This window comes from Corythoichthys intestinalis, chromosome 11 (assembly GCF_030265065.1).
Source record: "Corythoichthys intestinalis isolate RoL2023-P3 chromosome 11, ASM3026506v1, whole genome shotgun sequence".
In the NCBI taxonomy this organism is placed as follows: domain Eukaryota; kingdom Metazoa; phylum Chordata; class Actinopteri; order Syngnathiformes; family Syngnathidae; genus Corythoichthys; species Corythoichthys intestinalis.
This window is the reverse complement of record NC_080405.1, coordinates 16,860,663-16,888,652: the sequence shown is the minus strand read 5'-3', so window position 1 is coordinate 16,888,652 and position 27,990 is coordinate 16,860,663. Positions and strand designations below refer to the sequence as shown.

The 27,990-nt window shown below is 38.4% G+C and overlaps 2 protein-coding genes across 3 annotated transcripts; one reads left to right on the top strand and one right to left on the bottom strand.

Annotated features, from left to right (window-relative positions):
- Positions 1-55: 55 nt before the first annotated feature.
- Positions 56-22,606, top strand: zgc:101583 (uncharacterized protein LOC494104 homolog). Of its 2 annotated transcripts, XM_057850452.1 has the most exons (6): positions 56-485; positions 2,574-2,630; positions 5,285-5,375; positions 9,531-9,691; positions 14,474-15,148; positions 22,410-22,606. In XM_057850452.1, the coding sequence occupies exons 1-5, from the start codon at positions 353-355 to the stop codon at positions 15,109-15,111; spliced, it is 1,080 nt and encodes a 359-aa protein (XP_057706435.1). In that variant the 5' UTR covers positions 56-352; the 3' UTR covers positions 15,112-15,148; positions 22,410-22,606. The 2 variants fall into 2 exon arrangements, with proteins under 2 accessions (XP_057706435.1, XP_057706434.1); XM_057850451.1 differs by lacking the exon at positions 22,410-22,606 and having other exon boundaries at positions 57-485; positions 14,474-17,132.
- On the bottom strand, positions 18,257-22,978 carry timm8a (translocase of inner mitochondrial membrane 8 homolog A (yeast)). Its single transcript, XM_057850454.1, has 2 exons — positions 22,759-22,978; positions 18,257-18,587 (listed from the first exon to the last, which is right to left on the bottom strand). The coding sequence occupies exons 1-2, from the start codon at positions 22,867-22,869 to the stop codon at positions 18,426-18,428; spliced, it is 273 nt and encodes a 90-aa protein (XP_057706437.1). The 5' UTR covers positions 22,870-22,978; the 3' UTR covers positions 18,257-18,425.
- Positions 22,979-27,990: the final 5,012 nt, after the last annotated feature.

The following is a 27,990-nucleotide window of genomic DNA, read 5'->3' as shown; positions in this document are numbered from 1 at the left end:
AACTAAGCTTTTTTTTTTTTTTTTTTTTTTTAAACAAAATTAGAAAACAATTAATGGCCGATAGGTACACGGACCATACTCATTTTCTTCGTAATATTTTTTTAAAAATATTTTTGACGTGTTTAAAACCAAGTAAAATGCCAAGTTGTTCATTTCCTCCACTCGTGACGTTCTAGTCGCCACCCCAAAAAGTAGTTTGAGTTTATTCGATTTGCAGGCGGAGGCTAGTTGTCATGTGATGTGGAAACACGGCTTGTGTGTTTGTCGTAGTGGAGGAGGGGGATAATGTTTTCTGCCAAGAAATGTGTGACAGCTACTTTATAACAGCCCGTGGTACCGACTCTTGTCTCAGATGGAAGCAGGTCGTGTAGACTTCTACATTGGCCTCTCTCTGGCCGTGTCTTCTAGTCTTTTTATCGGCACCAGCTTCATTCTGAAGAAAAAAGGCCTCCTGCGATTGGCCAGCAAGGGATCCACCAGGGCAGGTACTCATAACTCCAGAAACTTCAAATTAAAATCGGAATGTCCTTTAACCCGTTATAGGGCACATTATTAACTTATTGACTGCCATTGACATGTAAGTCATTTAAACTAGAAGAACGGACTGTGAATGCTCATCTTTTAGTGCTTTTGACAGGACTAGACGTCCAATCCATTTTGACTGGGAGAGGCTGGCAGCGAATCATCACAACCTACTCTCCCAGTCAAAATGGATTGGACGTCTGGCACTGGATATGGCAGCCAATTAATTAAATTATTGCCCTTTAATATAACGGGTTAATTCCACAATTTTATTCTCTTGAAATAATAATGATAATAATACTTGGAAAAAAAAAAAAACCTTTTATTCTATGGGTTTTGTGCAGGTGAAATACATTTACTCTCTCTCTAAAACTGCTTTATTCTTGTAAAAAAAAATATATATATATATATTATCTTAAAATTTTATTGTAATATTTGAAATGAAATAATATAGATTTTCCCAAGTTGTGGAATGATATATATATATTTTTTTTTCTTTCTCCTGAATTCATTTATTGTTGTAATATGTTTACTATAAAATCGAAAGTCCAAAACGTATCCAAATGATTATAAATTTAATATTGTAATTTTGTGGTTTGTATTCAGTTTTTAATGTTTCTAATCTTAATCTGTAAAATGACAGTTATTTTAGTGGCAAAGATTGGAAAATGATTCATTTTAAATTAGGGCTGTCAAAATTATCGCGTTAACGGGCGGTAATTAATTTTTTATATTTGACGCGTTTAACGCACATGCCCTGCTCGAACAGATTAAAATGACAGCAAAGTGTCATTTCCACTTGTTACTTGTGTTTTTTGTGTTTTGTCGCCCTCTGCTGGCGCTTGGGTACGACTGATTTTATGGGTTTTAGCACCATAATTATTATTGACATCAACAATGGTGAGCTACGAGTTTATTTTTTGATTGAAAATTTTACAAACTTTATTAAAACGAAAACATTAAGAGGGGTTTTAATATAACATTTCTATAACTTGTACTAACATTTATCTTTTAAGAACTACAAATCTTTCTATCCATGGATCGCTGTAACAGAATGTTAATAATTTTAATGCCATCTTGTTGATTTATTGTTATAATAAACAAATACAGTACTTATGTAGAGTATGTTGAATGTATATATCCGTCTTGTATCTTATCTTTCTATTCCAACAATAATTTACAGAAAAAAATTGCAGATTTTATAGATGGTTTGAATTGAGGTTAATTACGATTAATTGATTTTTAAGCTGTGATTACTCGATTAAAAATTCTAATCGTTTGAAAGTCCTATTTTATATATATTTTTTTAATTAGTCAGTTTATTTAGTTATATACTTATGATTTTATAAACTGTTTTAAAATGAATAACTTATTGCACAATGTTTTCTCACCAGAAAACAAACATTTGCTATCATACAGCTCTATTAACCATTATTGGCACCCATGAATTTCAAGTACATTATTTGAAATATCTTGTGAAAAAGAATGAATTAAGTGACGAAAACTTTAGTTCCTTTGTTAAAATACTTTGGACCGCCAATAAGATGATCTTGTTTTTATCAGGTTGGTAAATTTCAATTTATTTATGAAGGCATGGAGATTATGCAAAGAATTGAGGGATGTCAATGATTGTAATTGTTTTTAATTTCTTTCAATTGATTATTCTCGCCCAAAAAAAAACAAAAAAAAAACGAAATTCTCCAACAGTAATTTCTTGGTTAATATCATATTTGATAGAAGTAATTACAAAACGGTTGCTTTTCTTGTAATACGCTCTCTTTTCACAATGCCATACAGACCAGACATGAGAAATCATAGTTTTATTTATCTTTGTAAAATAATAACTTGTAAAACTTTTGTTATGATTCCATTATTTATTTTTAAAAATCACACACAAAAATTATTTTTATCAATTTATACGAAAATAATGCTCTTTCGGAAATACTGTAAATCTATCTTCACTGAGAAATACCACTTGGTACAAAACTCCCTTATTATATATATTTTTTTCTTGTTTATTATTCTTATGTAACTCAACTTTTTGTGTCCAGGTCAAGGCGGCTACGCTTACCTCAAAGAATGGCTCTGGTGGGCTGGACTTATTTCAAGTAAGTGATATACATATATAGATACATACATAATCAATAATTGTTAAATTTACATATCTAAAATTGCAGTGGTTCACATGTAATTTTTCTACAAAAACAAGAATGCAGTAGTAAAGTCATCCCTTGTTTTCGCGGTTAATGGGGCCACCCATCCTCCCTCCACATGACAATCGAAAATCCGCGAAGTAAAGGCGGAGCTTATTTACATTTTTAAATATATATATATATATATATATATATTAGGGCTGTCAAAATTATCGCGTTAACGGGCGTTAATTGATTTTTTAAAATTAATCGCGTTAAAATATTTGACGCAATTAATGCATGGATTGAATGAGCCGCTCTCGCATTGCCTCAAACAGATAACAATGACGCCGTTTATGGACATTAAGAGTGAAGAGAATGCCATCGGCCGCTTGGGGGCAGCGCAACTAATGTTATTCCTTATTTATTTATTTTTATTCTGTGATTAAATGCGATCTTTTGTCTTGGTTTTTACGTTGTATTGATTTAAATGTGATTTTTATGGTCTTCATGTGATGTAAAGCACTTTGAATTGCCTTGTGTTGAATTGTGCTATATAAATAAATTTGCCTTGCCTTGCCTTCCTTCTAATAGTGGGAGAATTAGTAGTTGTGAGACGTTTATGCTGTTGCTTTGTGCTCCACACATATTTCGGTAAGTTTGCTTTCTTTTAGGGGCAATTATGTGTCTCTTGTTGTATTTTGGGTAAGATATGCAGAGAGATATATCTGTTATAAAGGCGAGTGGACACAGGCGTTCTTTGGGCTGCGCCGTTTATTGGCATAAGCTTCTGCAACTCCTTCACTACAAACAGAAGTATCATTTAGTGAAAGCACAACAAAAATAATATTGCTATCTCTCCAAAAAAATAATGTTCACAAAAAGAAAAGCACTTCAGTCTATAGTAATGAGGCCCTATTCTCACACAGCTAAACAACAATGCAAAGTGAACTGGCATTACTCAGAGTTTGGTCATTCAATTCTTATTATTGTTATTTTTATTCTTCTTATTATTATATTAACTCTACTTTTGATTGAAAATTGTACAAATTTTATTAAAACGAAAATATGAAGAGGGGTTTTAATATAAAATTACTATAACTTGTAACTATAACATTTATCTTTTATGAACTACAAGTCTTACTATCCGTGGATCACTTAAACAGAAAGAATGTTAATAATGCCATTTGTGGATTTATTGTTATAATAAACAAATACAGCACTTATGTACAGTATGTTGTATGTATATATCCGTCTTGTGTCTTATCTTTCCATTCCAACAATAATTTACAGAAAAATATGGCATATTTTAGAGATGGTTTGAATTGCAATTAATTGCGATTAATTACGATTAATTAATTTTTAAGCTGTAATTAACTCGATTAAAAATTTTAATCGTTTGACAGCCCTTATATATATATAAATATATATAATATATATATATGACGGAAAACACTCAGGTGACTTGAAGTACCGCTCTGAGACCCCCAATTTGGCCAAACTCAAAATTGTCCTATATACATGTGTGATACATCATTGGAAAGCTTAAAATCTCAATTTTTGGGTGGAAGAAAAATTTTGAACTGGAGGGCATTGTTTAAAAAAAAATTTTTTTAAACAGCAAAACCCTATCTGGAGGTGAGAGCATGCGAGAGCAGAAATTCAGATGCCATGACTTTACCGAGATATTATCGCGTACTTACCTTGTTTCAATCCAAAAACTCCATGTAGCATGTATTATCGAGTGTCAAGACACAGATGTGAATGACCACAGCCGGATTTTTTGGGGATTTTATTGGTGAAACATGGTAATAAACTACGTAACAAGGGTCGCAATGCAGAAATCACACACATCAAGGAGTGGTCGAGATTTTCTTTTTCATGTATTTACCCTTTTAAATGTTTTTTTTTTTCCCCCCAATTTTTCTTTGTTTGGATCCATTATTTATCACCTAACATATCAGAGAAAATGTGACAGTAACAAAAAAAATACAATTAAGTGATAGTTATGAGGTAGATATCGGTGACTTTTTTACAGACCCCACTTTTTCATTGTGCATAATCTGTTCAAAAGTTTAAAATATGTGAGTGAATAATTTTTGAAAGTTTTTTTTTTTTTTTTAAACAAAATATGAGACATCAATTAATGACTCTAAGCTAAAAACGACAGACATTTTGAATAATAAATATCATTAATTACCTTTGTTTTATGGCTGGGTTGAAACAAAAGCGGTTGCGCGACGTCTGTAAACGTGGGTTTTCAGGGTAAAACGGACAAATTAAAAATAGTCTGGGGGTTTAATGCGCCATGAATCTTCTATGGCAGCATATAGACATATTGTTCTATCAAACACAACAGTTGTTTTGGCTTAAAATACAGCAGTTTCATTTAAAGAAGAGTGCAAGAGCAGAAACTGCTTTTTCAGTCTTGTCTGCGTTTTCCGCCATACTGTATTGTCCAGTATCTAAATAAAAGTTCAAAACTACACCAATATTGTGCTCTTTGTTCTCTTGCCTCTTCATGTGGGCGCCCAAACATTCCTGAAAAAGAGAACATTTGCACATGGTGGGCAGGAGGACAACCGGATGGCATGCACGCCAAACATTAACACAAACTGATTGTGTTCCAGTGGGAGCCGGAGAGGCAGCCAACTTTGCCGCGTACGCGTTTGCGCCGGCCACGCTCGTCACCCCTCTGGGAGCTTTGAGTGTGCTCGTAAGGTAAGTCATTTGATATTTCTAAGCCGTCAAGTGAATGTTGGCGAATACTAACATGTTGCTCGATGCAACATAGTGTAGCAGACAGTAAATGCTAGGTGTGTGCCAAAATATCTAAATGGTGGTATAGCGCGATCAAGAGCGTAGGTTTGGTCTCAACATTGGTAGGGACGATATAGCAGCATAACCTGCATGTACACTTTTTGCAGGGGCCGGGACATTAGTAAGACCAAAAAGATTATTGAACGGGGGTCAGGTCTACGTTTCTCACCAATATGAACCAAATTAATTAAAGATACACGATAATATCGGTCACCGATAATTATCGGCCGATAATGGCAATTATGACGTCACACAGATAATCCAGATAATAAAAAAATTCAACCGATAACGCAATCCGATAATTATATACTTGATTTAGCCTCCAAATGTGCGCAACCGAAGAATTCAGCACGCCACCTCCTCAACCCCTCCCCTCTCTGAAGCCCCTGAGGGAGGAGGGGTTGAGGAGGTGGAGTTACACGACAAGAAGTAGTTGAATATTATGGCGGCTGTTACTAAAATAACGACGCTCTCGCCATCTGCGAAACATGTACCGTAGAAGTTCCACCAGGCAGAAAGAAAGCGTCCTCATTCCAAAACCACTAACCCAGCAGCCATTTAAAATTGCATCACAAAGAGTTTTGGAACGAATACGAGGCTGCTGCTATCGGTAATGCTAAGCCTATTGTAAACACAAGCTAAACTACGGGGCTTGTGACAATACAGAGTCGGCCTGTTTGGGAATGCAGCCCAAGGCGGGTGGTAAATTCGCATCTAAGGCTGAACACCGGCACGACTGGAGACCGATAGTCGGCAAGTAGCCGTCTTCCGACGAAGCCCGCCGCTCTGCCTACGGCGAGGCGGGGCGGGCCGAGCCCGGTTCTCCGGCTTCGGGACCTCCCTCCGGCGAACACCCCGGTTTCTCGAGCGTTCCCCCACGGCGTGTGAGCAGAGCCAGGACCCGAATACGCCGCGGCGAACCGGCTGGGGCGGGCGGATTATCCGGTACGAACGTAGCTACCGCCGCCGCCGAGACAAGACACGTTTTTTTTTTTTTTTTTTTACCTAAATGACCCGAGAACCAAAGCCCTGGATAAAAAATAATGCAGTTTATACGACCACCATTCTTCATGAAAAAGTGATGTCCAGTAAGCAAGCTTATCATGACGGCACAGTGGTTAGAAGATAATTTAAACATGGAGAAAACGAAGTCAGCCAGTCAATAATGCATTCAGTATGTAAAATGACGAGCGGTCAGATTACTTTGTAATGCTGCCTTTATTTTCGGCTTAACAAAACTCAGGCACAAAACAATACGCACGCGGATGCGAGCTTCAACTCCGTCCAAATAGTACTGCCGTGTATCAGTTCAGCTGCTGTAAAGCAAATGTCGTGAAAGCCAAATGTAAACAAAGCGCTGCAGAATGGGTACATGACATCTCGCTCTTTTGAGTTAATCATTTTCACAGTGTGCAACAAAGCATATAGCATTAGCAATCACTTTTCAAATTATTTAACTTATTTCTCTGATCAATTACAGTCACAGTAGATAATCAAATTCTTAAATCAACATTCTGTAGCCACAAATATTATTCAAAATCTTTCCTTGTTCCAAGTTTTTTTTTTTTTTTTTTTAAGATTAAGTATAATAATGTATTGCTTAAAACAAGGCTGTTAAGATTATTTTCAGCTAGCTATTTTTCTTCCAAGAAATCAGAGAAATACACTTGAAGCGATGGCAGATAATTTCACTTATTGCCAATAGATTTACACTTAAAACTGACTAGTTTTAAGGAGGTGTGTTTCGTAGTGTATTAATGTTATATATGTTAGGAATGGCTTACTTTTAAAGGCATTTTTGTGCAACTTAGGTATTTACTAATTAATTAAGTAATTGTTGCCAAATGTTTACCATTACACAATGTCAGACAATCTGTCATTATTTCGATGTTTGAATTGACGACTTGTTCATAATTTATGTAGAGAAAAAAAAGCAATAAATTATATTTTTGCGCAGTAATATTTTTTTGGGGTATACTTAAAAATTTTACATAAATCTTTTAATAGAATTATCGGCTTGACATTATCGGTTATCGGTTGGAATGAGGAGGAAATTATCGGTATCGGTTGAAAAATATATTATCGTGCATCACTAAAATTAATTGATAGGCTAAATGATCAATGCCAAAATAAATCTGTACTAACTTTCATGTGTACTGATTCAAGTGATACACTGTTCGATTCAAACTTTTGTTTTCAAAAACTAAAGAAACAGTTTGAAAAATTCCAGAATAAATGGACATTATTACCAAATTCAAATTGCTATATTTGAACATCAGTTATATTAACATACACAATAAATACGATCTTAATAACTTCTTAACTATGCATGAATGCAAAAAATATACATTTGTCTTAAGACCACTCAATATTGTCTAAATAAATAAATAAATCATAGTCAAGGTATAACAAAAATAAATAAAAATAGAGCCTTCTACCAGGTAAAACACGACTATTCCTTTTGTCCACAAGCACAGCAAAACACAACAAAAAAATGAAAACTATTTCCCTCGACTACAATTAATGTATGATTATCTGAAAAAAATCTTTGCATAGGCTGCAAATATTTAATGTAGAAAATAAATACTTTTTAAATAAATGCAACTCATCAGCCAATCAAACGCGTGTTTGAGGGGAAAAAATGGACCGGCACATTCAGCAAGTGAAAACGGGTCAATGTAAGTCTAAAAATAGTGAAAGTAGTGTAATTCACTTAATAATGGTAGGGTCGATTCTATCCTTACAACTTATGGGAAGACAATCTAAATGACCAAAAATGTATAACTGAAGTCATTATATAATGCAAATAAGGTTGCTTAAAAGTTGGTGATGACAATTTGAGCATCCTGAAAAGTTGGTAGTGTTATGCCCCTACCGTCCCTATGCAAACCTACGCCCTTGATCGCGATACTTTGTAGCCCAGAAGGTTATCGATATGCTCCTGCCAACAATTGATATATAATTTTAAAAAGGTGTCTCTGTTGAAAAAAAAAAAATCTTCCACTGGAATATTGTCTATGTTGGCTCATTGGCTGTCATTGACGGCGCTCGACGTCCAGTTTATTTTGACACTCAAAATGGATTGGACCTCTAGCGCCGTCAATGGCACTCAAACTTGACCACTTCCCGGTTTTGGGGGCATATAAAGCTCAATTCCTGTTCATTTTAGAGTATCATTTCCTATTCATTTTGGGACATTCCCAGGTCATTTCCTGTTCAGTAACCCAAACTCAACAGGAAGCGACCCATTTATGCCCCAAAATTAACAGGATGTGATGGAAAATCAACAAGAAATAATGTGGAATTCTCCAAAATTAGTCACCCATCCCGCTCACTTCAAATGGATTGGACATCTAGTGATAAACTCATTTAAATTCAAAGCTGTTTATTACCAGTAGTTGTGTTGTAGTGCATCGTTGCAGGTTTCTTTAATTGAATGATTAAAATACTAATAGCTGTTATATTGCAAAACTTTGCTGAAAAGTCCTTCACTCTTGTGGTTTTAAATCAATTTAATTTTCTAAATTATGTTTTTTTAATTGTAAAATGTTGGCTATTTTTGGAAAAATTGTTTGGTTTTTTTTTTTTTTATATATAAATGTTTTCATTTTTCAAATTTAATTAAATGGTATTCCTGGTACTATAACATACTTTATTTCAGCAACATTTTTTTCAGTAAAAATATTAATATGGTGCTCTCATTATTTTTTCTAAATTTCTTTTTGAAAGACATTTTTGGCCCCTACAAATTTTATGACTTTATGCTTACAAAATTTTGTGGTGTCTTCCCAGAATTTTATTCTTTGAAAACTGCGTTTCCTTGAATTAATCTTGCATAATTCTGATATTATATTCTTGTTTTCTCTACTATCATTAAAGCATAAGTCTCATAATTGTGTCATTCCACTCTTGTTGGACTTTGTTCTAATCGAACCTTTTCAGGTAGCCCTAACGGTCCATCAGTACTTACCTAAACACTGTTTAAACACACACAGCGTCCTTTGCAACTGTAGAGGAAGCTTTTCTGAGAACTGCTTAGCATGTGTGTTTCTACAGTGCCGTGCTGTCGTCTTACTTCCTCAACGAGCGCCTGAACCTTCATGGCAAGATGGGCTGCCTGCTATGCGTGCTGGGCTCCACAGTCATGGTTGTGCATGCACCCCAGGAGGAGGAAGTAGCGTCCCTCAGCGCCATGGCGGAAAAGCTCAAAGACCCAGGTATGGCACACGTACAGTGCTGCTCGAAAGTTTGTGAACCCCACAGCGATGGTCAGATTTTTTATAAAAAAAAACTAAAATAACCTTATTAAATGTTAAGTTATACCCAAATCCACAATACTGACATTCCAAATAATGGACTGAAACAAAAGAAATAGTTATATTGTCATTCTTTATTTAACAAAAGTGGTCGATTTAAGAAAAACTCAGATATCATGTGTGCAAAAGTATGTGAACCCCTTCAGTTAATAGGATATTGCGCCTCCTTTTGCAGAGATTACCTCAACCAAACGGTTTCTGTAGTGACTAATCAGCCTCTCACATCTACTTTGGGGGATTTTTGCCCATTCTTCCTTGCAGAACGCAGTCAGTTGAGAGAGGTTTGATGGGCGTCTGGCATGAACTGCTCGCTTCAGGTCCCGCCACAGCATTTCAATGGGATTTAGGTCAGGACTTTGACTGGGCCAGTCCAGAACACGAATCTTCTTCTTTTTCAGCCATTCCTTGGTTGTATTGCTGGAATGCTTTGGATCATTATCATGTTGCATGATCCACCTTCTGCCAAGCTTTAACTTCAAAACAGATGGCGTCAGGTTATGTTCTAGGATTTGACAATATTCCTCAGAATTCATGATTCCCTGGACTATGTGGAGTTGTCCAGGTCCTGAGGATGAAAAGCAAGCCCAGATCTTGACATTCCCACCTCCATGCTTCACTGTTGGGAGAAGGTTCTTTTGGTGGTATGCAGTGTTGACTTTTCGCCAGACATGGCGGTTTTGGTTGTGACCAAACAGTTCAATTTTGCACCTACATCCGTTGATGAAAACTCTTTTTAATTTAGTCTCGACAACACAACTGTTAAAAAAACAAAAAAAAACCTACTGAATTGATTGATTAGGAAATCAGGTTGAAATAATAGAAAATTCCAAAATGTTGAGGGGGTTCACAAACTTTTGAGCAGCACTGTATATTGCCTTAGAGCAGGGGTTCCCAACCTATTCCACTAAGGCACACTGTGGGTGCAGGATTTCATTCTTACCAAACAAGATGACAACACTTTTTCCCCAATCTGGTGTTTTACAAGTGCAATCAGTTGATTGCAGTCAGGTGTGGCTTGTTTTAGCAGAAGCCTCATTGGTTCAACTGTCTCTGCTGGATCGGCTGGAACAAAAACCAGGACCCACAGTGTGCCTTGAGGACTGGGTTGAAAACCCCTGCCTTAGAGAGTATAGTGTACAGTGGTATGAAAAACTATCAATCTTTTGGAATTTCTCACATTTCTGCATAAAATCACCATCAAATGTGATCTGATCTTTGTCAAAATCACACAGATGAAAATTCAGTGTCTGTTTTAACTAAAACCACCCAAACATTAATAGGTTCCATCCATCCATCCATTATCTTCCGCTTATTCCGGGGTCGGGTCGCGGGGGCAGCAGCTTTAGCAGGGAAGCCCAGGCTTCCCTCTCCCCAGCCACTTCAGCCAGTTCCTCCGGCGGGATTCCAAGGCGTTCCCAGGCCAGCCGAGCGACATAGTCTCTCCAGCGTGTCCTGGGTCGACCCCGGGGCCTCCTACCGGTGGGACATGCCCGGAACACCTCTCCAGGGAGGCGTCCAGGAGGCATCCGAACCAAATGCCCGAGCCACCTCAACTGGCTCCTCTCAACGCGGAGGAGTAGCGGCTCGACACCAAGCCCCTCCCGGATGACCGAGCTTCTCACCCTATCTCTAAGGGAGAGCCCGGACACCCTGCGGAGGAAACTCATTTCGGCCGCTTGTATCCAGGATCTTGTTCTTTCGGTCACGACCCACAGCTCGTGACCATAGGTGAGGGTAGGAACGTAGATTGACCGGTAAATCGAGAGCTTCGCCTTTTGGCTCAGCTCCTTCTTCACCACAACGGACCGGTGCAGAGTCCGCATCACTGCAGACGCTGCACCGATCCGCCTGTCAATCTCCCGCTCCCTCCTACCCTCACTCGTGAACAAGACCCCAAGATACTTGAACTCCTCCACTTGGGGCAGGATCTCATCCCCGACCCGGAGAGGGCACTCCACCCTTTTCCGGCTGAGGACCATGGTCTCGGATTTGGAGGTGCTGATCTTCATCCCAACCGCTTCACACTCGGCCGCGAACCGCCCCAGTGAGAGTTGGAGGTCACGGCTTGATGAAGCCAACAGCACCACATCATCAGCAAAAAGCAGAGATGCAATGCTGAGGCCACCAAACCGGACACCCTCAACGCTTCGGCTGCGCCTAGAAATTCTGTCCATAAAAATTATGAACAGAATCGGTGACAAAGGGCAGCCTTGGCGGAGTCCAATCCTCACTGGGAACGAATTCGACTTACTGCCGGCAATGCGGACCAGACTCTGACACCGGTCGTACAGGGACCGAACAGCCCTTATGATAATAGTATGCAAACAATGAAAGAAGGGGGGGAAAATAAGTAAGTGAACCATCACATTTAATATTTTGTATGAATCGCTGTCTTTAGGTCATGCGACAGCATCTCAATGGGGTTCAATTCTGGACTTTGACTTGACCACTCCAGAACATGTATTTATTCTTCTGAAACCATTCTGAAGTTGATTAACTTCTGTGTTTTGAATCATTGTCTTGTTGCAGCATCCATCCTTTTTTTTTTAGCTTCAACTGTCTGACAGACGGCCTCAGGTTTTCATCCTGATAAACTTTTGAATTCATTCTTCCATTAATGACTGCAAGTTGTCCAGGCCCTGAGGCAGCAAATCAGCCCCAAATCATGACACTCCCTCCACCGTGCTTCACGGTTGGGGATGAGGTGTTGACGTTGGTGAGCTGTTTCATTTTTCCTTCACACATGACGTTGTGTTTTACTCCCAAACAATTCACATTGTTTCATCAGTCCACAAAATGTTTTGCCAAAACGTCTGTGGAGTGTCCCAGTGCCTTTTTGCGAACATTAAACGAGCAACAATGTTTTTAGGCCACAGTGGCTTCCTCCGTGTTGTCCTCCCATGAAAACCATTCTTGGCCATAGTTTTACAAATGGTTGATGTGTGCACAGAGATATTGAACTGTCCCAGTGATTTCTCTAAGTCTTTAGCAGACACTCTAGGGTTCTTTTTTACCTCTCTGAGTATTCTGCGCTGAACTCTTGGCGTCATCTTTGGTGGACGTCCACTCGTTGGGAGAGAAGTAACAGTGCCAAACGCTGTCCATTTGTAGACAAGTTCTCTAACTGTCGATTAACATCGAGACTTTTACAGATGGTTTTGTATCCTTTCCCAGCTTTATACAAATCAACAATCCTTGATCACAGGTCTTTAGACAGCTCTTTTGACCGAGCCACCATGTATATCAGACAATGCCTCTCGTCAAGACAATTCTTACCCGGTCTGTGTTTTGTAGTGGGGAGGGCAGCATTAAACCCCTCATCAGTAATTGTAAATTTTTTGGTAAAAGTTGGTTTCAATTGCTCTTTAAGTCTCCTTAGGCAGAGGGTTCACTTATTTTTCCCCCTTCTGTCATTGTTTGCATGCTATCCTCATTAAAATATGAAATCCTACAAATGTTTGTGTGGTTTTAGATAAAGCAGACACTGTATTTTCATCCGAGTGATTTTGACAAAGATCCGATCATATTTGATGGTGATTTTATGCAGAAATGTGAGAAATTTCAAAAGGTTCAGATACTTTTTCATACCATCGTATGTGGCATATAGTGGGAAGTAACCAAATACAATTTTTTTGTGAGTGTTCTTTTTTTTTTCCTCTTTTTTTTTTTTTTTTTAAAGAGCTGTACATTACTGATTTTTAAAATGTATTTCTGTTCGGTCTTGACTCATGAGGAGTCGACTAATCCACAACTAATGGATTATCAAATTTATATGTTTTATTGTTGATGAATCGTTCAGACACATTGTTTACCTAAAATGGTCAAAAACAATGCTGTTAAGGAGCCGTTCACCTGATGATTGTAACGGCAAAAATAAAAAATAACCATATCGTTTAGACCTGGGGTGTCCAAACTACAGCCCATGAGGCAAACTGCAGCCCTGTGCCGCGTTTTTATTGGCCCGCAGCAAATTATGAACATAACATTGAATATTGTCTGCACAAGAATCTTAAAAAACCTTTAACACAAGATAAACTAGTCAATTTAATAGTTCCTCTCCATTAATTTATGGGTTAAAACCTGACAATGTAGGAAACTATGTAGAATTTTAGTATTGTGTTTTGCATAAATAAACCTGTATAAAAAGCAATCCAATGTGATCAAGTCAGCTATCTTGGTCGTATTTTTTGTGACGTTTTTGCTGTTGCTGGACATTTTGTCTTTGTTCTGCAAAGTTTTTCTGTAGTGTAAATATAAATGTGTATTTCATAATATCCTTATACCTCTACCTCATTCACTGCCATTGACAGTTATAGAAATCAAATCCATTTAAACTGGGAAGGCTGGTTTGAGGTATCATGTTTCATTGCCAGTGACGGCAGTACACGTCCAATCCAATTTGACTGGGGGTAAAAATTCTCATCAAAATGGATTGGATGTCCATTGTCGTCGATGGTAGCCAATGAACTTAATACATTTTAATAATCCAATCTTTTTTTCTTTTTTTAACCCGATCCCGATCCTCTGTACAACAAATGGAAGGATTTCAAGTCGGCCATTTGTCTTGTTTTTTTCTGAAAGCAACCTTTGGAGAAAAAAGTTTGGACACTCCAGATTGTGAATTGTTTAGTCACCTGTGCAGATTATTAACTTTTTTTTTTTTTTTTAAATTCTTCCCACTAGGTTTCATTGTGTTCGCTGCTTGTATTGTGGGAAGCAGCCTGGTGCTTATCTTTATCGTGGCGCCCCGCTTTGGACAGAAGAATGTGCTCGTCTACATCATGATTTGCTCCGCCATTGGCTCTCTGTCCGTGTCTTGCGTCAAGGGCCTGGGCATTGGCATTAAGGAACTAGTGGCCGGGACGGCCGTGCTGAAGGAGCCCCTCTTTTGGAGTTTGCTCGTCTGCCTGGCGTTGTGTGTCAGCATCCAGATCAGCTACCTCAACAAGGCCCTTGACATCTTCAACACCTCCATCGTCACGCCCATCTACTACGTGTTCTTCACCACGTCCGTCATAGCATGCTCTGCCATCCTCTTTAAGGAATGGCTACGCATGAACGCTGGTGCCGTAGTGGGCACCATCAGTGGCTTCCTCACCATCGTGCTGGGAATCTTTCTTCTGCACGCCTTCAAGGACACAACTTTCAGCTGGGACTCCATGCCCCTTTACCTGAGGAAGGGACCCCGGACCCTACCTTGGGATCCCCGGCCTTATGCGGCCCTCCACGGACAGGATAGTCCTGTTGTGAGAGAAGTGAAGCCACCCTCTGGGGGAGGTGTCAAAGGTGGATTGGTCTCACGGCAATTGAAAGCGCCCTGAAGAAAGAGCTTATGAACCATACACATGGTGGCCAAAAGTTAGTATAATGTCTGTACACGAAATGAAATGCAACAAAAAAAAATGTGCTTTCACGTTTTCTGGTATCTGCTCCTTCTGATTTTAACAGAGAATCCTATCACTTTTTTTCAACACTTGAATCCTTGAGTCCATCATTTCTTTAGTAAAACCTATTCTTCCACTTGTTCTCTAGCATTTTTACAGCCTTCACTTGCTTCTGCAACCCTAGCAAAAAGTATGGAATCGCCAGTCTCGGACGAGCACTCACTCAAACATTTCATTATGTAGAACAAACTCAGATAAAAAGCTTGAAAAAAATGATAAAGTGGTTCAAAAGTGCAACTCCTTGGCATTCAGAAACACTAAAAGAATTGAATAAAAAACATTGTGGTCGTCAGTAAATGTTACTTTTATAGAGCAAGTGCAGGGAAATAAATATAGTATCACTCCATTCTGACGAAAAAAATATGGAATCACTCCATTTTGAGAAGATACAGACACACCCAGTCAATTTCTTTTCCTTGATTGGGCCCCTTCCTCAGTTTAGCTCCGTTCATTAGTCAGCAGTTAAAAACAGTGCAGTTATCACACCTTGGAGGGCTGCTGGACCAAGCGGATTCACAAGAATCATGGCTCCAACAAATGTCTCGAGACCAAGGAGAGGATTATCCAACTTCTGGAAGAAGGTAACTCTACACGTATTGTTGCCAAAGATGAGGGCTGTTCAGTCAGCTGTATCAAAAATGTTGACCAAGTACAAACAGCATGGCAAGGTTGTTAAAGGGGCAGTTTACATGGCGACTCTGCGGCACGAAGACACAATGAGTGTGTAGCGGAATGGCCCCGAGTGCATATGGTGTCGGCGAAGACGGAAGGCAAAGACGAAAAGTTCTGAATCCTGCCTCTAAAGTGGAAGAATGCGATTACGGGTGTCGCAGCGCGTTCATATGAATGGAAACCGCCTTCACTTTGATGACGGAGACACTCGCACACGTCACATGGGCGTGCGCGGCGGTGCTATCAAACATTAAAAACAGCAAATGGCGGAACGTCGGCTTTAATTGACTGTTTTAATGTTTTTAAATTTAAATATGTCGAATTATTTCCGTTTTATGTGCCTTTTGGAGCAAAAGGAAAATGCTATTGCTTGGAGTGGGCGGGCATGTTTTTTCCGGGCGGGGGTCAAAGTGCATCATTCACTGTCGCCTTGTAAATTTGCACTGCCCTCTTAGGCCTGGCATGAATACTACATCGTTTTCATGCGGAATTGCAACATTGTTCGAATGGAGACGGAACCATATAAATGCAAATTTGAAGTTTTTCATATTCTCGGAGAGTCACCACGTAAACAGCCCCAAAGTTGAGCGTACTGGTAGACATCCAAACGTCATGACAATCAACTAAAGGCCATATGTCTTGAAAACAGAAAATGTACAATAAGACAAATGTAGAAGAAATGGGAGGAAGCTGGAGTGAAGGTATGTGACAGAACTGTGTAAAATCACCTAAAGGAAATAGGATTTTCATACAGGAAAGCTAAAAGGAAACCATCATTGACACCTAAACAGAAAAGAACAAGAGGCAATCATAGACCGTGAATGACTGAATGATGGTTATTTTCAGCGATGAGTCAAGAATCTGCATTGGACATTTGGACAAGGTGATGATGAACTTTTGTTTCGTACCGTTCCATGAAGAAAACATCCAAATTTCCTCAGCCCTTGATGATATGGGGCTGCATGACAGGCAAAGGCACTGGGTAGATGGCTGTGGTTAAATCTTCAATAAATGCAAAAGTTTACATTGAAACTTCAGACAGTTTTCTTATCCCTTCAATTGAAAATATGTTTGGTGATAAATAAATCGTTTTGCAAGATGACAATGCATCATGCCACAGAGCTAAAACTGTTAAACATTCCTTGGAGAAAGACTCATCCAGTCAATGTCATGGCCTGCAGATAGCCCAGATCTCAACCCTATTGAAAACCTGTGGTGGAAATTGGGGGGGCGGGGGGGGGGGGGGGGTACACATCACTGCAAGGATGATCTGGCAACTGCAATCAAAGAGTGTTGGCACCAAATTGATGAAAAATACTGTTTGTCACTAATTAAGTCCATGCCTCAGAGACTGCAAGCTGTCATAAAAGCCATTGGTGGTGCAACTAAATACTAAAGATGTGTTTTAATTGCTATTTCTTTCTCATGATTCCAGATTTTCTTTCCTCAGAATGGATTGATTCTAGATTTCCCTGCACTTGCTCTATAAAAGTAACATTTACTGACCACCACAATGTTTTCATATTTTAGTGTTTCCGATTGCCAAGGAGTTGCACTTTTGAACTAATTATTTTTTCAAGCTTTTTATCTGAGTTTGTTCTACATAATAAATTGTCTGAGTGAGTGCTCGTCCGAGACTGGTGATTCCATACTTTTTGCAAGGAGTTGTACTTTTCTGTTATCATTCCTTCTCCCACCAGACTGGCATTTTTCTTTTCCTTACCATCCTTCTTCCACAGCTTCCATCTCCTGTTCGAATTTCTTTTCTTCCCTCAGTCCTCCTTATGGTAGGTTCAGACCAAAATCCTAAAGCACGAATCATTTTTGTTTTTGTGGTCATATCCGATCATTTTGTGCGGCTGTTCTCCAGAGGAGCCCTTATAGTAACGCACATGAGCAGAAGCATGACAACAAAAGACGCCTCGAGCAGCCGAAGTATGGTTTTATCGCCCGGCATGTTGTTCAGCTATTCTAAGAGACTTGTTACCCATTCCTCAATTGTTTTTACAGGGACTTTATGTTTTATTTACCAATATTGTGTTTTTTTCCATTTCCATTTTTGTCCGCTTCTTACACCAAAAATCCAATCACATTAGTGTGCTGTACAAGCTGAAAGAACGTTTCTCGTTTTGACTGTCCATTTTAAATAGAAGCACTCATGACAGACTTAATCATTTGGAATTACATTTATTTATGTACAAATCACTTTACAGTTAAGCACGCAGCCTCGGTCAAGGTGTCATTGTAATATGAAACTGACCTGCAGTGTTTGTGCTTGGCGGCACCATGTCTTGCATGTTTGCTTCCCCTAAAATGTTTTCCGCCAACAAAATCAGTTGAGTGGTCAGTGAACTGATTTAAAAAAAAAATAAAAATAAAAAAAAAAGCTACAGCAGTCTTGCAATCATAGAGTGAAACAAACATGGTATTCATCTGAGGCACTTTTAACAAACACTTTTTAGTTTACATGTCAGATTGAAACGTGGGTGTAGTTAAGCCAATGTCCTTCCGTGCCAATGCTAGTCTGTCATGCTGTCCGAGAAAGACCCTCGACTCCTCTGCGTCTGTTCCAGTCTGTTAAGTATGAACTGGCTGGTGTCGATGAATCTCTCCACGCAATTGACGAAACATGTATCTGTCCTGGAATCCAATTTGGGTCCTGGTTTGTCCATGCACTTCTCCTGATAGGGAGAAAACACACCGTGTTACTTAGGGGTGTGACAAAATATCGAAATGGTGATATATCGTGATACTTTGCATCCCAAAAGGTTATCGATATGCTCCTGCTAAGAATTGAGATATCGTTTTGAAAAGGTGTCAATGTCTAAAAAAAATAAATAAAAATGAACCAAGGAGTTGCTACCAACATCTTCCACCATAATATTGTCTCAGTTAACTAAGACTGCATTGACTATGCTCGACACCCAATCCATTTAGACTGGGAACGTTAATTCGAAACCAGAGCATTCACAGTCATTTTGTCCGATTTTCAGGGCATTTACAGGTCACTTGCTATTCATTTTAGGGCATTTATAGGTCATTTTCGGTTGAGTTTGAGTCACTGCCTATTCATTTGGGAGATTCCCAGGTCATTTCCTGTTCTGCAATTCAAAATAAACAGGAACAGACCCATAAAATACCCCAAAATCAACAGGAAGTAACTGAAAATCAACAGGTAAATGACCTTAAATGGCGCAAAATTACCTCATTGCCTGGTATTGGCTGCTACTGACATCCATAGACGTTCAATCCGTTTGAAGTGGGAGGGATGGCAGCGAAAGAACAAATGTTCATTCGCTGCCACCCTCCCACTTCAAATGGATTGGACGTCTACTCGTGATAAACTCGTTCCAATTCACAGCAGAAGCTTGTTTTTCTGTTTATTAGTTGTTTGTAGAATATCCTAGAATGATTTCCTGACCAATGTATCGATAATCGTTGTACGGTCAGATCATCATTATCGTCAGCTTTGTATCGTGAGGTACCAAGAAGTTCCCACTCCTAGTGTGGCTACATTTGAAAATAACACCCACATCCTTTGAAACCTTTTGATTGTTCAGAACTCACAAAAGCAAAACAAGTTTGAGTGTTAAGTAACGCAAAACATCAATCAAAGCCTGAAGACGCAAATGACCAACTTTAGCAATAGTTGCTTAGTTTCTCAACAAGACATTCAGACAACTATAGCATTTGACAGTTTGAAATTGCAACTCTGTGATAAATTACTGAACGGCTCTGTCAGGTCAGCCAATGAATTAAGGGTTTACATTGAACTTGAATGTATTGAGTAAACAGTGAAGAAAAATGCTTGGAATTTCTGCGCTGAACCAGAAAACATTAGCAATTTCACTTATATTTAATTAGGGCTGTAGCTATCGATTAATCTATCAACAATTTAATTGGAATAATCAAGTAATAGGATTAGGAATGTCTAATGTGTTGGAAAATAAATTTTAGGATGTTTAAAACAAAGGCTTGCTAAGCTTGCACTTTTAAAAAAAAGCATTAAATGCGAATACAAAATAAAATTTCGAGGTGTTTCTTTAAACTAAGCAGGATTGCACTTTCATTTAAAAAGGAATTAAAATACCCGAGCTTGGCCTCAAACTGTATAAAAAAATAAACAAGGATCTAAGTACAAGAAAACAATTGGATAACTTGCATAGCAAAAGTCCGCTTTGTTAAATGCTATAAAACGCTAACTTTTTTTAATTTTACAATGCCCTTAACAAATCGTTCAAACATGTACTCCCACAAAAAAAATAACGCCAAATATACCTATAAACTAAATTACGAAAGCATAAAAAACATTAACTTAAGGTATGTTTTTTTTTTTTTTTTAATGTTGGTCTTAACAGGGAGCAGCTGGATTCAGCCATGTTAAATGAGTTACGTAATATTCACTGTTGCCACTAGAGGGCAGTGTATCCACCCAAATAAATAAAACTAAAGTAAACAGTTTCAAAACAAACTATTACAACGCGACTCTAAATTAATACTCGTCTCGAAGCAGCAAAATTTGATTCAAAGCTTTTTTAGTTTTTTTCTAATGGAATTACTCAAGTTTATCGATTAAACTTTAAAGCACTACATTTAATTAACTAGAGGTTCACTTTTGATATCAGCTGCTACATAAGTGTACCAGACAAGTCTGGTGTAAATATATAATCATGTTTTCTCACAGATATTTAGAAAACAATTGACAGATTTAACTTCCGGGTTTAAGATATGCACTTTAGGTTTGAAAGCACATTTCCTATGTATCATGAAGGTTAATATTGTAAATTATGCTTACATTTTAATTGTTGTTTCCATTCCGAAGATGCAAATAGAAAAAAAAATTAGGCAACGAGAGTGACAACATTGTTGCTTTATGTGTAAAGGTTGGTCAAGAATAAATACCATTAAATCCAGGTGGGTAGTAGCGTGTTACATTTACTTGAGTAACCTTTTGAGAAAAATGTACTTCTAAGAGTAGTTTTACAAAGCCATACTTTTTACTTTTGCGTGAGTAGATTACTGTAGAAGAAACGCTACTCTCACTCCGCTACTTTTTAGCTACAATAGTGGTTACATTTTTCCTCTTTAATCTACATATTAGATTTTTACTTTTTTTGCCAGAGACTGCAATAGTGGCTCTTCCAGTTTTACCAATGAGAGGTCACAACGATATTCACGTCTCCGTTATACCAATCAGACTGAAGCTTGCTGTTCTATGATCATGCCAGCTTGTTCAATCACATGGCGTCTTTAAAAAAAATTAAAGTATTTGACACAGAGCGCTGCCGTCAACATGACTAGAAAGCGCGGATTTTAATCTCTCATAGATTTTATTTGGCACTGGTTGACCACAGAAAACCGGGAATATTATCCTTTTAGTGCAGACATGTCCAAAGTGCGGCCCGGGGGACAAATGCGGCCCGTGGTCAAATTTCATCCGGCCCCCAGCCTCTGTCATAAGATCAATATTGTCTGGCCCGCACACAGACCTAATAAATTGGTCAGCAGTACTGCTACCAGCATATGAAGTAGCCTACACACTAAATGCTGCTCCTCATTTACCCACTAAAAGGCAGCAGCACTCTAAGCAACATTACCCCGTGTCATCCTTGACTTCCAATTTTCTAAAATGGCGACAATCAACAACAAAAAAAGTTGACTGCGACGGCTGACGCTTCAAGGATAGGTGGAAATTGGACTATTTCTTCAATAAAATATGCAACAACTGTGTCTGCCTCATTTGCAAAGACACAGTCGCTGTTTTTCAAGAATTCAATGTGAGGCGATATTACCAAACAAGACACGCTAACATGTATGACAAGATTACAGGGAAGATATGGAGCAAGAAATTGAAGCAACTTTTGAAGCTAGTTCAATTTCACAGCAGCAGTATTTCGCAAGAGCCCGAGAGTCGGAAGAGAACGCTAGTTGCGAGATTGTTGAAATTATTAATTTAAAAAATATAATAAAACAAATGTGACAAACAAAATGACTTGCTAAAATTTGCTTAAATATATTGTTCTGCGTAAAGGACGTCAGCCAAGGTTGGCCCCCCCACATTTTTACCACACCAAATCTGGCCCCCTTGGCCTCTGTTTTAGTGTCATAATAGGAAGTATGTCTTCTCCACTAGAGGGCACTCATGCTCCTTGGACGAATAATGCTTCATTTCTGCAGATTTTTTTTCTTCTCGCCAGAATTCAATGATTTTTTTTTGTACTTTTTTGGCTTGAAGTGGTTATGTGATAGGTTATAGTTCAGTATAATAATAACAGTTCATATTGATAACTTTGTGCTGGGAAACAATTGTTAAAAAAAAAACAAAAAAAAAACAGTAAGCTGTTACTCAAAATGTTACTCATTACTAGAGTATTCTTCTGACAAAATACTTTTTTACTTGTACTTGAGTACATTTTTTGGATTTTATTTTTATTTGAGTAATTTTTTTGGCTACTCTACCCCTCTCTGATTTTATCATAAGTTCGTCTCATCCTTGTTTGCAGGGCATGCTACAAAGACGTACACTATTCCGCCGCTTGGACAGGCACTTGAACACATGAGCATGAAAGCAGTCGCAGACTTAATTTAATTGACTGTGTAAAATAAAACGCATTGATCAATTAAAACACACGAGTCCCAATCATTGTATCATTTATAGACAATGTAGGACTTTGCCTCCACTATGGGTGAAGAAACAATTGCTATATTGTTGGCATTATGCTAATAGACGAATGTTTGCGTAGTTTGTTTCGTCAATGCTTATTTTAGTATCATAGTTTCATTTAGAAAATGAACTAACTATCGTCCATAGCTTACAACTGTCAAAGCTAAGCCGGGGAGCTCAATACTTACCCAGCACACTTCCGTCATTTGGTGCACCAGCTGTTGAAACTTTTGCTTTTGAGACTCGATCTCGATGAACTGCTGGAGCTGGGGGTCCGCGCTCGCATTCTTTCCGTCCATATTCGATTAAAAGTCAACTGTAGTCCGATAAAACCCACGGCAATAAAACCCCTGATGCCGCAAATGCTGACCTTCACGTGGATGTATGCGCACCACCATAGATATAGATATCATCTACACAAACGACGAGCGCCTAAGTGCCGGCCATTTTGCGTCGGTGCCATTCGTGACCTGTACCACATCGTCAATGCAGCGTGTACGTTGATCTTGAAATGGTTCTAAATTGTTCACCCTTCAGCCGATTTTAAAACAGTTTATTTTTTATCATAAACCTCAGCGGTTTTTATCATAAACCTCAGAGATGCAGTGAATTAACTACATACAGTATATGCAGGTCCCAAAACATGAGATGGCCGTAACTGACTTACGCCGCCGACACCACAATTTGACATCTAGCCTTGCATTTGTTATATCTATGGGTGGTACTGTCAGTGAACCGGAAGTAACTGGGCCAATCACAGGCGCGTTCTAATGACATCACGGATACTCCGTCTCTCATGTCATTACCCGACACGATCGGGTAATGACATCTCATGTGCAATAGTGTACGAACGAAAAAAAAAAAAAGTGTACGAACGACATGTTTACTGAGCTAAACCTACCAATTCTGTCCGAAAATGATGTCCCCGGTGCCAAATTCACTGGTAAAGATGTGGAAGAACATACAAATGTTCAGTTAAAAAGATGGCTTGAGTGTCTAAGGCTGAAAAAGCTTTTTGATCGACACCTTTTTCTTGTGTGCATTGCCTTACGCCACTGACAATGACATTCTCCTGTTTCAACAATCTATCCTTTTCCACCATATGCCCCGTCTTTCTGACACATTATATCATTTGGTTGTCTTATGTATCTGACTGTTCTTGGTGGCAATTTACATTGCTATTTTTGTGTAGCGATCGCAAATGCTACTCAGTGACAGCCAACGAACACTTAATATTTTCATTAATAACACATTTTAATTCTATAATTTATTTACACTTAACCCTTACGAAAGTTTTTTTTTTTTTTTTTTTAAACAACAGAAAAGGTAACAGTGGCGGCCAAATACCATTTTAATTTTTATCAGGTCATTCATTATCAGACAGAAGCAGCACGGCAAAACGCCACGCAAAAAAAATAAGTAAAAATATCAAAATGGCTTACCTCTTCGTCCTTTGAAAGATCATGGCCCCTAACAAAATGTGTACTGCATATGAAATGTGAATGGCTTCACCTTGCTGACATTAAACTGGTCTTTTGGACGTAAAACCAAAACAGGCACCTACCTTAGCTATATATGAGTCTCCATAAGCAGCGGCATTAAAAAATTCACAGTCGTTCCCTAATAAAATCCTGATTAAATATTTTTTATGTAAGTATAACAAAACTTAAAATGGCTACAAAATTTTACACTAGATGCACATAAATCACCAAATGCAGAGATAATCACCTATATTTTCAGGATCAATAGCAATATTTATTATATAAGTATTTGCTCAAAATACCATTTTTTAAAAAATGAATTTACTGCAAGTTTTCAACAGCTAATAAATCACTCAATTTTCACATCAGAAACTTTATACTTGAGGAAAGCATGCAGAATCAATTATAATATATAGATTCCTAATAAATTCTATATACAGTCCCTGACAAAAGTCTTGTCGCTTATCCATTTTGTAGAAACAGTTGCTAATAAGCTGACTTTTAATTATTCAATTGGTTTCAGAAATGGCTCATATGAAAGCTAAGACCCTCCCAAATGATGTTGAACGTACAAAAATATATTTGTTCCACTGAAAAAAGATTTATCATTTAATGAAGACATAAAGGTCAAATTTTGGCAAGACAAATGTTTTGTTGCCTACAGAAAGTAGTGAGAAAATTGAACAAAACTGTACTTCAAAATACAAAAATATGTTACATAAGTGAATTAAGTAGCGGTGCTGTGTGATCCAAATTTAATATTTTGTATGACTTCCATGGGCTTTGGCAAGGATTCATGCAATTTCTTGATGAAGTCAACAGGAACATCAAAGAAAGCAGTCTTGCATGCCTCCCAGAGTTCATCAACATTCTTGGGTTTCGTCTTCCATGCTTCCTCTTTCATCCTACCCCAGACATGCTCAATGATGTTCATGTCTGGTGACTGTGCTGGCCAGTCCTGGAGCATCTTGATCTTCTTTGCCTTGAGGAACTTTGAGGTAGAGATTGAAGTATGCAATGTAGCAACACCCTGCTGCAGAATTTGTCCCTTTTTATTGTTAGGAATGTAAGAGGCAGCTAAGATTTGTTGATATTTCAGACTATTTATGTTACCTTCCACCCTGCAGATGAATAAACGGAGAATAAGATGAGTAAGCATTGTTCCACAATAAGAAGTGGCCTCGATGTCATCCTAACTAAACTCCATGAGAGAAAAAAATATCGTAACATCAGTCAAATCGAATGTAAACGAATGTATCGTTTCATTAGTCAAACCCAGCTTAATTTACATTACTTTTTGAATTATTTTAATGATAGGGAAAATAACTACTGTTGAGTTAATTATCGAGGGTTGATTGAATATTTGCTTGATTGATTGAATATTTGCTTGTGCTCATATATACCTAATACATATTGCCATATTTTTTCTTATTTGATATAACCAGTAAATGATTATTGCTTGCTATACTAGGTATAATGTTTAAGTGTCATCTTTGTTCATTTTAATGTTAGATAACTTTCCCCAAATAAGTTCAACATAATATGTCCGTATGGCAACATATCAAACTGACATATTTTTGGTATTATTTATTAAAATTGACAGCCCAACATTGTCAGTTGTCATTGCAAAATTGTTGGGCTGTCAATTTTATTAACTCTATTAATGCTCTGCATTTAGCATTGGTGTGTTACGTCAGCGCAGATAGAAAAAGTTGAAGACAAAGACAGCCGACATACTGTAGTTCCCTCTTGTTTATTCTGTCTATTAAACAAATCATGCAGAAACTGTGTTATAAAACCTTTTTGAAGAATATGCAAACACCTTAAAATCTGACACTTCAATTTTGTAGATATTACTGAAAGACCGAATCAGCAGGCATACTCCAAAAATGAGGGAGAGGAATCACCACTGTCTGGTGGAGCAATCGGACCTCCAGGTATAGTAACGCCTGATAATTCATGAATAGGTCTGTTTCTGTCATATAAACACCTCAGTTAGATGAATGGTCACAAGTCTATTACTTTTTTCAGCGGAATGAAAGGCCTAGATCACATTTAGATTATCATTAGATGTGGAATGGGACAATAGTACACTAATTGTGTGATCTTGATTATTAATCTGGTCTGAAATGGAATAATTGAAGTTCTTTTTTTTTTTTTTTTTTTTTTTTTTTAATAAATAGACATATCCAAATCAAGAGCTGATGGACCAGTCCAGCCACATATGAAGCTCTATCTTAGAACACTCCAAGGTGACAGGAGAACTTTCAACCCTCATGGTACAATAAACACTCATGGCTTGAATACTCACAGAGCCAAGACTCTGCATACTGCTTTGCATGCAGGTATTTTGGCCTTCCAAACATAGTCAGCAACTCAGCATTTACTTCAGTGTGGGTTTCACCATCGATGATGATAGACTGAGCAATCTGGGTGTTTTGAGTGTGGAGTCCAGGTGAATAAAGTCCCTGGACATGGAAGATGTTGTAAATCACTTTAGTGCTATGATGTATGGAAATTCCCAGGTTACTTGAAATACACACTCGAGATCTTGTGAGGATCTACAGTGGGGCAAATAAGTATTTAGTCAACCACCAATTATGCAAGTTGTCCTACTTGAAAAGATTAGAGAGGCCTGTAATCGTCAACATGGGTAAACCTCAACCATGAGAGACATAATGTGTAAAAAAAAAAAAAAACAGAATATCACATTGTTTGATTTTAAACAATTTATTTCCAAATTAGAGTGGAAAATTCGTATTTGGTCACCTGCAAACAAGCAAGATTTCTGGCTGTCAAAGAGGTCTAACTTCTAACGAGGTCTAACGTGGCTCCACTCGTTACCTGCATTAATGGTACCTGTTTTAACTCATTATCAGTATAAAAGACACCTGTCCACAACCTCGGTCAATCACACTCCAAACTCCACAATGGCCAAGACCAAAGAGCTGTCAAAGGACACCAGAGACAAAATTGTAGACCTGCACCAGGCTAGGAAGACTGAATCTGCAATAGGTAAAACGCTTGGTGTAAAGAAATCAACAGTGGGAGCAATTATTAGAAAATGGAAGACATACAAGATCACTGATAATCTCCCTCGATCTGGGGTTCCATGCAAGAGCTCACCCCATGGCGTCAAAATGATGACAAGAACGGTGAGCAAAAATCCCAGAACCACACGGGGGGACTTAGTGAATGACCTACAGAGAGCTGGGACCACAGTAACAAAGGCTACTATCAGTAACACAATGCGCCGCCAGGGACTCAAATCCTGCACTGCCAGACGTGTCCCCCTACTGAAGAAAGTACATGTCCAGGCCCGTCTGCGGTTCGCTAGAGAGCATTTGGATGATCCAGAAGAGGACTGGGAAAATGTGTTATGGTCAGAAGAAACCAAAATAGAACCGGTAGAAACACGGGTTCTCGTGTTTGGAGGAGAAAGAATACTAAATTGCATCCGAAGAACACCATACCCACTGTGAAGCATGGGGGTGGAAACATCATGCTTTGGGGCTGTTTTTCTGCAAAGGGACCGGGACGGCTGCTCTGTGTAAAGGAAAGAATGAATGGGGCCATGTATCGAGCGATTTTGAGTGAAAATCTCCTTCCATTAGCAAGGGCATTGAAGATGAGACGTTGCCGGGTCTTTCAGCATGACAATGATCCCAAACATACAGCCATGGCAACAAAGGAGTGGCTTCGTAAGAAGCATTTCAAGGTCCTGGAGTGGCCTAGCCAGTCTCCAGATCTCAACCCCATAGAAAATCTGTGGAGGGAGTTGGAAGTCCGTGTTGCCCAACAACAGCCCCAAAACATCACTGCTCTAGAGGAGATCTGCATGGAGGAATGGGCTAAAATACCAGCAACAGTGTGCTAAAAGAAAAAAATTTAAAACATTTTGGTATTGACCAAATACATATTTTCCACCATGATTTGCAA